This window comes from Equus asinus, chromosome 15 (genome assembly GCF_041296235.1).
Source record: "Equus asinus isolate D_3611 breed Donkey chromosome 15, EquAss-T2T_v2, whole genome shotgun sequence".
Classification (NCBI taxonomy): Eukaryota; Metazoa; Chordata; class Mammalia; order Perissodactyla; family Equidae; genus Equus; species Equus asinus.
In genome coordinates this window covers 21413451-21426673 of record NC_091804.1, presented here as the reverse complement: position 1 = coordinate 21426673, position 13223 = coordinate 21413451, and the positions used below count along the sequence as shown (strand labels likewise).

Genomic DNA, 13223 nt, shown 5'->3' with positions numbered 1-13223 from the left:
CAAACCCCTTGTACTCAGGGCTCCGTTTCCAGAATTTCACAGAGTAGTAGGTGTAGGCATCTGCTGGGGTGACATTACTGATGTGGATGGAAAAGTCTAGGATGGAATAGAGACTGGCGGAGGTTAGAAAGAGCAAGGAGGTGGGAGGTGGGCTGACATGGATGGTGATGTAATCATAGTCAGGTGAAGAAAGTAAGAGGCAGGATGCTGTGAACAAGTGAGCTCCCTCCCTCCCTTCTTCTTCTTTTAATGTGCATTTATGTCCAAACATCTGTAAAGATATGCACCACTCTTACTAGTGCTGACTCTTGGAGGGTGGGATTTGGTGGAGGAGAGCTCACTTCTAAATTCTACTTTATATTTATAGACTTCTACATTATCCTATAATAAGCATTAATTGCTACTTTTAACATTTAAAAAAAGGTAAAATTTAGAAAGCACCAGGTCAGTTGGAGTGGAGGCCTTACCACCTTCTGGTGGGCAGAGGCCTCCAGGGTAAGGTGTTTGGTGACCGCCGGCTGCCCATCATGCTCCACCTGGCAGGTGAGCACCACATCCTCCTTGTGGTCAGATGAGTTCACCAGGAGCCAGCTCATCTGAATAAAGGTCCCATCCTTGTTCTCTATGAGGGTTGAGGCTGTTTCTTGTCGGGACATGTTTCTGTTCTCCAACCAGGTCAGCTTTAGGTGCCGGGGGTAGAACTTGTTCGCCTGGCAGGTGACCATGTTCACCAGGTTCCCTGCCATGGGGTGCTAGGAAACCTCCAAGGTGGGCGGAACTGAAACAGCACAGGGCAGAAGCTCTGACCTTATGGAACAGACAGATCACAGAGGAGGGCTCCATAACTTAGCTCCCACCACCACAGATGGGACTCACCCAGGACAGTGCCAGGCATGCAGCAGGTGCTCAAACACTGAGGCTATCTTTGCATATGAATGAAATCATGAGCACAGGGCCAGGCACACAGTAGGTGCTCAGGGACTGGTAGCTCCTATTAGGGTCATAATAAGTGAAATCAACAAGCACAGCCCTTGGCATACACTGGGAGCATAATAATTGTAGCAAAGTAAATGAAATCACCAAGCAGACAGGGACTAGGCTTAGAGTAGGTGCTCAGTGACTGGAGCTCCTATTGCTAAGTAGATGACACTACCTAGCACAGAGCTTGGCACATAGTAGGTGTTCACTTGGCAGCCACCACTAAAACAGGAGTGAATGACCAGCACATCCAGGAGCCTGGTGATTGGGAAGGACTGTCAGGAATTGGGTTCCAGGCAATTCAGGCCTGGAGGAAACAGCAGGGGGAGGAGCTGGCTTGGGGGCTTGGGGGCAGGTGCGGGCTTGGGCTGGGGGTGAGAGGCGTCTACCTCGGATGGTCTCAGACAAGTTGGCCGTCCCACGAAGAGGAGGGACCCCCTTCAGGGTGACGTGGGCCACCTCGCAGATGACCTGGGAGCGAACATCCCCCGGGGCCAGCAGCACCTGGGCTGTGCTGGAGACGCTGTAGGACACGCTGTCTCCCTCTGGGTCCATGTTGGTCTGGGAGGCTGGGAGCTCATTGCCATTTTTGAACCATTTCAGGGTGATGTTTCTGGGGGAGAAGCCGTGGGACTCGCAGGTGAAGCTCACTGTCTGCTCGGGCAGGGCCCTCGCCGTGGGGCCTGATACCACGGGGGGAGAGGGTTTGGCTACAAAAGGAGCATTTATAAACAATAAACATGATGTGATTACATCACTGATCATAAGTGTGTGACACTGTTAAGAAATTTCACATATATTAGTTTTACTCCTTCTAATGGTGCTGGGAGGGTGGGTCATTATCCTTGTCTTATGGAAGAGGATGCACAGGTTCCAGAGGTGAACTCTGAGTAAGGGGCAGTGCTGTGGGGAAACTCAGTTGCTACCGCGTCTAGGTGAGAAATTTGGCAACATCCACACAAATTGAAATACACACACCCAGTGACCTAGCAGTGCCACTTCCAGTGGGCATCTCCTTCTTCAGTAGAGTGGTGCAGCACTGGTTTAATATCCCAAAGTTGGGAACAGCTTATATCCATGGACAGAAGATTGTAAAATGAAGGATGCTGTCTCCATACGATGGATTTTATGCAGCTGTGGAAACAATGCCAGCTCTAGGTGCTGATATGGAATGCCTGCTTGGGGATGATGTGCCTGACGATGAGGCAAGGTTTCTCAATCACCTGGGGCCTCAGGGTCTGAATGAGGGGCATTCTGAACCTTTAGGAAACCGCCAAAAAGGAGAAATGCTGGCTCCCTGTTCAGGGGTTTGCTGTAACAAGTTTTTGTTCAGCAATTGCTGTGGGCCAGGCTCTTCTAGGAAAGAATGTCCAATGCCAGGGTAGGAAGGAGCCTGCCTGGAATCAGATCTGGGTTCTGGAAAGATCCCCTCACTGCCTGGCCATGTGACTGTGGGCAAGGCACCTGCCATCTCCTGGCCTCAGGCTCCACGTGTACACATGGAAGTTGGGCATGGGTGGGTCTAAATGTCCATTGTGCACTGACATTTCAGGATTCAGAATCCTGGGCCTCTGGCAGAAAACCCTAAATGAGCATCTTTGCTGCCTCAACGGGGAAACCCTAAGTCATTCACGTGAGGAACCTCTTCCCTGGGTGAGGGACATTCTGAGATGACCCGGCTCAGCCCTGAGCCTTCGGTGGCTGTGTGATTCCGTCCCTGAATCACCTAAGGGTTTTCTGGACAGACACAAAGCAAACACCCAACCTGTGCATCTCCTCCAGCCGGGCTGTCAGAGTAAACAGAGAGTCTGTGTCTCTCATGGATTCCTCTCAGTTTGATGTTTTGAAGATGAAATGAAGAAACACACGTTCTCCCCTCCCTTTCCTGCCCTGCGTGGATTTCCCTCACAGGGAGGGAAGAGAATGTGAGCTTCCAGGGAGAAGATCCTTTGCCTGTTGTGTCCACTGTGGCTTCCACAGCACCCAGAGCAGAGCCTGGCACACAGTAGGTGCTCAGTAAATGCTGAGTAAAGGGAGACTCAGCCAAATTGAGGGGCACTCTCTGCAGGCAGAGTGAAGTCTGGCCTCGTGAGCAGGCAAGTCACTCAGACTTTCAGTTCCCTCGTCCCTGACTCCAAAGGGCTGGATGGGATTGGAAGAGGCAGGGGCTGTGGAGCCAGGCAGATGGTGGTTCCAGACTTCCCCTCATTTAACAGCCGTGGGGCCTTGAGAAACAAGCATGACCTCTGTAGGCCTCAACTTCCCTGATCTATAGAAGGGGGTGAAATTAGATCATGAGTATAAGCACTCACTGCCACATATGATTCTTGTTGTTGCTCAAAGAATGGAGGGTATTATCATTGACTTGCCGTCACACACCAGGGGACAAAGGAGGCCCACACTGTACTCACTACTCACGGTGAGCTGGGTGCCTGGTCCAGACTTAACCTCCACATTAGAGCTCCCATTCCGGAACTTCACACAGTAGTAGGTACCAGTGTCTGCTGGGGTGATGCTACTGATACGGATGGAAAAGTCCATGTTGTTTCTCTCTGTGTTGTCTGAAACATTTGTCACTCGGGGGAAGTGGCCTCCTTTGAAATTGTAGATTAACTCCCGGTCTAGCCCTGTCCCCCTGAACCACAGGACGGGCCCCACGGGGTACAGGGAGGTCAGTGTGCAGCGCAGAGTGGCCGTCTCTCCAGCTGCGACGGACACTGACTTCTCAGGCTGAATCACCTGAAGCTCCTCACCTGCTGCTCCTGGAGGGAAACAAATCCATTATTTATCCATCCTTATGTGATCCTGTAGGTTTTCTCAATTATTTGTCAATAACAGCTTTCACTGACTGAGTGCACGTCACGGGCTGGCCTAGAGCTCAGCACACTGCATGCATCATTTCATGCAACCCTCACAACAAGCCTGTAATGTGAGATCCTAGTACAGGTGAGGAAACTGAGGCACAGTGAGGATAAATGATGTGGCAGAGAACTGCTTTGCGTGCCTGAGCCCTCTCTGGGGGTTTCATGCTTCACCAGATATTTCTGGCTGTCCACATTCTGGCCAGACAATGTGTTGCATTTCCTGACCTTTGCATTGAGTGGGACCATGAGACTTTTTTAGACCAGTGAGTTGCATGTAGAAGTGAGGAAGGAATTTTGTGGGATATGCATTTATCTGCAAGATCCTCTGTGCATCAATTCCCTCGTATGCAGAGATCCGCATGTTCATGATGGGCTCTGCTCCATCAGCCTGGATACTTGAGAGACAGTGATGAGCAGAGCTCACAAAACATAATAAACTTGTAGTTTAAATAAGATTTAAAACATTGTTTCAAGTTCCTGGGATTTTTTTTATCCATAGCATAATTTTGTTATATTATTTTCCTAATCTTGCTGTAACAAATTACCAAAAACTTAGTGGTTTAAAACAACAGAAATTTATTATATAATTCTGGAGGTCAGAAGTCCACAACTGGTGTTTCTGGGCTAACATTAAGGCGTCAGCTGAGCTGCATTTCTTCTGGAAGCTCTCTTCCTGGCCTTCCCAAATTCTAGAGGCTGCCCACACTCCTTTCCTCATGGTTCCCATCTTCTTATCATTCCAAGCTCTTCCTTCTGTTGTCACTTGTTTTCCTCTACCTTTAACTTTCCTGCCTCCTTCTTATAAGGACCCTTGTGATCAAATTGGGCCTACATTGACAATCTAGGAATAATCTCACCATATCAAGAGTCTTAATCTCCTTTGTGATATAAAGCAAAATATTCACATTTTCTAGGTATTAGGAAATTGACCATTTTGAGGGGCCATTATTGTGTCTACCACATAGATCTCTTCTGACCGTTTCAGAAACCAGTTTCCACAACAAAAACCTATGTATATGGCCTTGACACAGATTGAACGACAAGGCAACGTATTGGAATCTAAAAAAAGGGCTATTCAAGCAGTTCCCTGGTGAAACAGTTAGTAAAATAAAACTAGAAATCACTAAGAGAAGGAGGGATGGAATACTCACAAACACAAGGTAATCAAACAACACACTCTTAAGAAATCCATAGCCAAAGAAGAAATCACAAAGGACATTAGAGAATACCCCAGGAAATATGAAAACAAAAACACGACATGCCCAAACTTATGAGATGCATTGAAAGCAGTGCTAGAGGGAAATTGATAGCTGTAAATGCATACGTTTAAGGAGAGAAAGATCGTAAATCAATAACTTAACTATATAACTTAAGAAATTAGAAAAAGGAGAGCAAAATAAACTCAGAGCTAGTAAAAGGAAGGAAATAATAATGATTAGTGCAGAGATGAATAAAATATGAATAAAAACAAGAGAAAATTAATAAAACCAAGAGTGGTTCCTCCAAAAGATCACGACAGCTGACAAAACTTTATCTAGACTGATTAAGAAAAAAAGAGAGAAGATCCAAATAACTAAAATGAGAAACAAAAGAAGGATATTACTAATGATCTTACAGAAATGAAAGCAATCATAAAAGAATACTGTGAACAATGGTACACCAATAAATTAGACAATCTAGATAAAATGAACAAATTCCTAGAAAAACACAACTTACCAAGACCAAATCATGAAGAAATAGGAAATCTGAATAGATCCACAACTAGGAAGGAAATCGAATCAATCATCAAACATCCCAACAAAGAAAGGCCCAGGACCACGTGGCTTCTACCAACACTTAGAGAAGAACTAACACTAATCTTCCTCAGACTCTTTCAAAAAAAATTTAAAGAGGAAGGAAGAATTCCTAACTTATTTAGAGTTATTCTGAGACTCGTTCTCAGGCGAACATTATCCTGAGACCAAAGCCAGACAAAGGCACTACGGTAAAACTACATACACATATCTCTTACAAATACTGATGCAACAAATCCACAACAAAATATTTGCAAAAAAAATTCAACAACATATGAAAATAATTATGTACCATGACCAAGTGGGATTTATTCCTGGAATGTAAGAATGGTTCAATATAGGAAAATCAAAGAATGTAATGTACTACATTATTAGAAAGATGAGAAAAACAGACACATGATCATCTAATTTGATAAAATAAAAGCATTTGACAAAAGTCAGCATTTTTCATGATAAAAACAATCAGTAAATTAGGGATAGATGGAAATTTCCTCACAATGATAAAATCATGTCTAAGAAACACACAGCTAACATCATATTCAGTGGAGAAAGTCTGAAAGTTTTCCCCCCAAGATCAAGAATAAGACATGGATTCCCACTTTCACCACTTCTATTCAACACAATACTGGAAGTTACAGCAAAAGCAATTAGACTTTTGTTCATATTATTTATGTTCAATTGTTAGAGTTCTTTTTAAAATATATTCTAGATATTAATCCCTTATGAGATATACGCTTTCCAAAAATCTTCTCCACTCTGAGTTGTCTTTTCACTCTCTTGATAGTATCCTCTGGTGCACAAAAGTTTTTAATTTTGAGGAAGTCCAATTTACATATGTTTTCTGTTGTTGCCTATACTTTTGGTGTCATATCCAAAAAATCATTGCTAATTCTGAAGTCATGAAGAGTTTCACCTATGGTTTTTTCTCAGAATTTTATTGTTTTAGCTCTTACATGTAGGCCTCTAGCCATTTTGAGTTCATTTGTCTATATGGTGTAAAGTAAAGGTCCAACTTCATTCTTTTGAATATGGATATCCAGGTTTCCCAGCGTCCTTTGTTGAAAAGATTATCCTTTCCCCATGGAATGATCTTGGCATCCTTGTTGAAAATCACTTGACCATATATATGAGGATATATTTCAAATCTCTCTTATTCTAGTCCATTGGTGTCTATAAATATATTTGTTCTAATGTCATACCAAACTATTTTGGTTATTGTAGCCTTGTAGGAAGTTTTCAAATCAGGAAGTGTGAGTCCCTTAACTGTGTTCTTCTTTTTCAAGATTGATTATTTGGGGTCTCTTGAAATTTCACATGAATTTTAGAAAGTGTCTTTCTATTTCCTCAAAAAATATTTCTGCCATTGGAATTTTGACAGGGATTGTATTGAATCTGTAGATTGCTTTAAGTAGTATTCAACACTCATCTTAACAGTATGAAGGCTTCCAACCCATGAACTTGAGAAGTTTTTCCGTTTATTTATGACTTCTTCAATTTCTTTCAATGTCTTATACTTTTCAATGTCCAAGTCTTTCATTTCCATGGTTAAATTTACTCTTAAGCATTTTATACTTTTTGATGCTATTGTAAATGGAATTGTTTGCCTGATTTCTATATTAGGCTGTTTATCACTAGTATATAGAAATACCACTGAGTTTTGTGTGTTGATTTTGTATCCTGCAAATTTGCTGAATTCATTTGTTAGCTTTAATAATGTGTGTGTTTCTGTGTCTAATCTTTAGAGCTGCTACGTATAACATCATGTCATGTGCAAACAGAGATAGTTTTACTTCTTCCTTTCCATTTTGAATGCCTTTTATTTATTTATGTTATTTAGAATATAGAATATAGAACTCTATATTAAATCTAAATATCTAGAATATATTAAAAAAGATATATATATCTCAGAGGATACTATCAAGAGAGTGAAAAGACAAACTCACAGAGTGGAGAAGATATTTGGAAAGCATATATCTCATAAGGGATTAATATCTAGAATATATTAAAAAAAAGAACTCTAACAATTGAACAGCAAAATAACCAACCAATAACAGCCCAATTAAAAAATGGACAAAGGACTTGAAAAGACATTTCTCCAGGAAAGATATCCAAATGGTCAGTAAGCACCAGAAAAGATGCTCAACATCACTAGTCATTAGAAAGATGCAAATCAAAACCATTATAAGATACTCCCTCACGTCTCTTAGGATGGCTATTATCAAAAACAAAATAAAAAACAGAAAATAAATGTTGGCAAAAATATGGAGAAATTGCAACTCTTGTGCATTGTTGGTAGGAGTATAAAATGGTGTGGTCGCTGAGGAAAACAGCAGCAGTTTCTTAAAATGTTAAACATAGAATTTACCATAGGATCACAAGAATTCCACTCTTCGTATATACCCCCAAAATATTAAAAGCTGGGACTCAGACACATGTTCAAGCAGCATTATTCACAATAGCCAAAACGTAGTAGAAACAACCAAAATTTCCAGCAAGAGATGAAGATAACCAAAATGCAGTATACACACACACACACACACACACACACACACACACACACACATATGCAATAGAATGCTATTCAGCCCTAAAAAGCAATGATATTTTGATACATCCTATAACATGGATGGACCTTGAAAATATTATGCTAAGTGAAATAAACCACATACAAAAGAACAAATACATGATTCCATTCATGTGAAGTACCAGGCATAGGCATATGCATAGATACAAAAAGTAGAACAGAAGTTACCAGGGGCTGGAGGGAAGGAGGAAAAGGGATTTACTGTTTAATGGAAATAGTTTCTGCTCAAGATGCTGACAGAGCTCTGGAAATGTCTGGTGGTGATTGTTTCACAACATCGTGAATGTACTTGATATGGAATAGTATCCTTAAAAATGGTAAATTTTGTGTTATGTGTATTTTATCACAATCAAACATATGTACTAACACAAATTGGTGATTCATGTAGAGCCTCTGAATTGAACTAAATGGCTCGAGGAAAAAGACAAAATGTTGGTTCCAAAGACTGATGGATTTGAGAAACCGGCGCTTGAATGGGAAGATAGAACCATGGGAGCAAGCAAGGAAACAGCAGACTTCAAACTTGTGCTTTGAAAAGAATTGTGGGTGGTTGACTGTGTTTGGACAATGAGTTGCGAGTTGAAGAGACACAAGTCACCTTTGGGCCAATCACTGAACTGCAGGTGCAAGAATTCCCACCTCGATTTCACTGCCTCGGTGACTAATCAGTTCATGGACACATAGAGAAATACAAAAACATTCCTTCTTATTTGAAGTGTCTTAAAAATCAGGAATGGGTTCTCATGGCAGGGACATAAATCAGAGGCGTAGGCTTTTGTGGCACCACAAATGAATCCTGTGTTCTTTTCTACTTCTTAGCTTCTCCTCAGAAGAAATTTATGCTTCACCTTTGCAGAGTGTGAGCTGGTGAAACCCACCCACTTAGCACTGTTTGTACCCAAACCTGCCTCCTCAGGAGGGCACGCGCTACTAGAGACAGGTCCTTTGGTGTGCCCAGAACATCAGGTGGTTTGGGTTTTTAAGTTTAGAGAAGAAGATTGGAAGCTAAGGCAAAAATGGGAAGAAATACGGATGAATCCTGGAGGGAGAAATGGAGGGAATGGAGGGGATGAGACAGAATAGGGATGAGGTCAAGATCCATCTGTCATCTGTGTATCTATAATTCTCATATTTACATCTTTGGCCCAGGGCTTTTCTCTGAACTCTGGACTTGTATGTCAACCGCCTACTGGATATATTCCTTGGATAGAAGTAAACATCTACAGTTAACATGTCCCAAACTGAACTCCTGAATTTCCCCACAGCCCTGTGTGTCCCAGCTGAGGCACCTTTATTCTTCCAGATGCTCAGGGCCCAAACCCTTGGAGTCTTTCTCTTCCACCCCCAATCCTGCACATCAGGAAATTGTATTGCCTCGACTCCAGCATACATCCAAAATCTGGCCTCTTTCCCCTATCCCGACTAGCTACTGTCCTATTGAAAGCCACTTTTTCTTGTTTGCATGAAGGCAATGACCTCTTAAATGTTCTAGTTGCTTTATGTCCTGTTTAGTCTATTTTCAAACAAATGCTAGAGTAATTTAAAACTCATGTCAGATCATGTCACTTCTCTCTTCAAAACTTTGCAGTTACAGCCACGTCACTCAGAGCAAAAGCCCAAATCCTTGAACACAACAGGAAGATCTTACTCTCAGGGCCTTTGCACATGCTGTTCCCTGTCAGGAAGGCTCGTTCCCCAGATCACCACATGGCTCACTTCTGTCCCTTACTTTTTTCTTTGCTTAAATTCCTCTTCTTGGTGATGCCCACCAAGACTACTCCATTTAAAATACACCCCAACCTACAGATTCTCCCAATTCTTTATCTAGTAATAATTTAATTCTTTCCTTAACACATCACTTTCTAATACACTATATTCTTTACTTATTTATTATGTCTATTCTTTGTTAGCATTTCCCCACTAGGATATAAGCTCCATGAGGGCAATTACCTTGTTTCTTTCTTTCTCCACTACACCCCAAGTTCCTATAGCAGCTCCTGGCACATAGTAGGTATACAATAAATGTTTGTATGATGTGTGAATTACCCAGTATGACACCTCCCTGAGACCCTGAAGGTGATTTTAAATGGGTGACCTCTATGGAAATTCTGTCAGAAATTGAGTTTCCCGTGTAGACGACTTTATGAGAAACAAGAGCAAATTGTGCATATGCAGGAAGCAGTGGAGCCAGGAGAAGAAAACCCCAAACCCACTTCCCCACACCATCCTTCCCCACAGCCAGTGGCAGCAGCTGCAGAAATCTCAAGGGATGGAGGTGGGGTAATGGTTAAACCCATGAGCTCTAGACTCAACTGCCTGAGTTCAAATCATGGCTCCTCCATTGACCATTGAGTGGCCGTGAAACTCTCTGTGCTCCCGTTTTCTCACCTGTAAGGTAGAGGGGACAAGAGAATCTACCTTGGATATGATGATCATGTGAGATAACAGCTGGTGGTATTTCCAACAGTGTGTGGACACGGGGAATGTTCAAGAAATTAAAGTTATTACTCATTAGATCCTGAGGTATGGGGGCTTCAGCTGACATTAGATGATATAGATATGGACACAGATATGGATATAATTATAGATACAGATCATATAGGCAGGAGTCTCTGTATGTTTTATCCCCTTCTCTCCACTTCACCTTTGTCCAACATGGAAGAGGGACTCCAAGATAGTAATGCATGAAAGAGAGAAGTTTGCTTCTCTTAAGAGTTTGAGGAGGGTAGGGGGTAAATTTAGAGAAGAAGGAGGGATGTCAGCTGAGAGACAAAAACATTTAAACATCTGTTCAGTGTGCATTTCAGGTATATTGAAAATGATTTGAAGAAAATCATTTAAAAATGATTTCAAAAATCTCATGTGAGTCTGTGTGTGCACACTTCCTCACACCTACCTGTACACACACACACACACAATACATGCATTCACAAATAGATGTAAAAGTATGGCCTAGTGCTAGTATACAAGGTTGTTTTCAGAATTAAATTAAATTATAATACATATTAAGAAATCAGTAATAAATTTGGCACACTGGAACCACCCCAGGCATCACTAACACAGGTCTGCGAGCGCACACAGCAGAACTGGACTCTGCTGACTGCTCAGTGCCGGGATGCTGATGGCTATTCTTCTGTTTGCTTCTCTGTGCTTTCTGGTTTTTCTACAATTATGCTCCTCTGAGAAGCTGAGCAGTATAACGTGGTTAAAGGAATGAAGTCTGGAGCTGGTCGGCCTGGAATCAAATCCCGGCTGCTTCACGGCCTCATGCAAGTGATATTGGGCAAGTTACTCTCTCTGCCTCAGTTTCCCCACCTACAAATCAGTGATAAAGTCTCAGCTATCACACAGCGTTTTTGTGAGGATTAGGCAAGTTAATATGCACAAAGTTCTCCTTGCTGCTGTTTGAAGCATCATCTGTTTTGACGCCTCTGGTAACCAGCTGCAGGTGATGGATCCACAGAGAAAACACGCTCAGACCCCTGATTTCCTGCTCTCAGACTATGCCCAGTCCTGGGCCTTCCGTGGTAGCTCTGGGTGGTGTACCCGTGTTTACCTGGAGGCCCTAAAAGCCCAGGGGCAGAGGGAGGGGATTCTACCCCAAGGAATGCTCACCTGTGAGTCCCAGCAGCAGAGTCAGCAGCAGGCAAGGAGGAGCCGGGTGGGGCCGGGAGGCAGGGACGGGCATCCTGGAGGCCTGAGGAGCTGCTCTAAGTGGGTGTGCTGGGGAGAACCCCGACTTCCGCGCTCTGTGGAGGGGAGGAAAGGCCCGCCTCCTGTGACATAAGAGGAAGCACCTATGATGGGGTGACACAGCTGTGACAGCAACCAGCTTCTAGACCTCAGACAGTTCCTGCTTCTAGATTGTGAAATAGGAATCAGGCAGAGAAGGTGCCTACAAGTGAGGAGTCACTCATCTTCCGTTTTCAGAGAGACTTGGACAGGCCTAGCAGAAATAATGCTTCCTCCCCGTCAACAAAAGGAATCATTTCCTGACTTCTTTCAGGCGAGGAAGTGGGTTATATGACCCAGAAATTACACTCCCAGGCATTTATCTCAGAGAATTGAAAACTTATATCTACACAAAACCCATGCATGAATGTTTATAGCAGCTTTCTTAGTAATGTCAAAAAACTAGAAAGAGCCAAATTGTTCAGTAATGAGGGAATGGTTAAACAAACTATGCTGCATCCGTTACAAGTAAGTACCACTCAACAATAAGAAGGAATGAATTATTTATATGTGCAACAATTTGTAGGTTTCTTGAAGACATTATGTTGAGTGAATAGAATCAATCTCAAAATGTCTCATACTGTATGATTCTGCTTGTAGAACGTTCTTTAAATTATAGAGCAGAGAACAGATTGGCATTTATCAGAGATCTGCTATGGTGGGGATGGGTGTCATTCTAAATGGCTAGCACGACGGAGACCTTGTGGTCACAGAATTGTGCATCCTGATTAGGGTGGTGGTTACACAGACACACACATGAGAGGACCACTGTAACTAAAAGGTGGGAATGTTACAATATTCAGGTATAAATAACTCTCTCCTAGTCATTATAACATAGATGCTGACTATTAAGTTATCCAAAACTATGCTATAATTATATTAGGGTGTTGGGAAATAGAAAGTGTGCATGTGTGGGGTGAGGTCAGGAGTAACAGAACGTTATATCCGCACCTTACATGGTGGGAAGTCAGTAAGTAATGCCTAAGACTGAGTAATCAAGAAGAAGCAATATAAGCATGCTGTGTGCAATATGGCAGTAAAATCTAAAATAATCAGTTAAAGGAGTTGAAAATGGTTGCCTCTGGGAGGTGGAAAATGATGAGAATTTAGGGAGACTCTAGTTTTCATATATAGAACTATTTGACTCTTAAACCATGTGTGTATGTAGCTTTGATAAAACTGAAGCTAATTTTAGGTAATTTAATTAATGTTATCAGAGTTACACATGAAAATAATGTCCATACTATTAGTTTTAGTAAGAGGGTTTTATAA

General features: G+C 42.3%; 1 protein-coding gene across 10 annotated transcripts in view; it reads right to left on the bottom strand.

The window, feature by feature from the left end:
* The window catches only part of LOC106833749 (signal-regulatory protein gamma-like), a 41274-nt gene extending 29304 nt beyond the window's left edge, over positions 1–11970 (bottom strand). For 2 of the 10 annotated variants that reach the window (XM_070485685.1, XM_070485684.1), the window contains exons 1-2: positions 11835–11967; positions 3397–3740 (exon numbers count right to left, since the gene is read on the bottom strand). In XM_070485685.1, coding sequence (XP_070341786.1) covers positions 3397–3740; positions 11835–11907 — 417 coding nt within the window. In that variant the 5' untranslated portion in view covers positions 11908–11967. The other 8 variants (XM_070485682.1, XM_044748507.2, XM_070485680.1 and 5 more) reach the window with 7 other exon arrangements.
* Positions 11971–13223: the final 1253 nt, after the last annotated feature.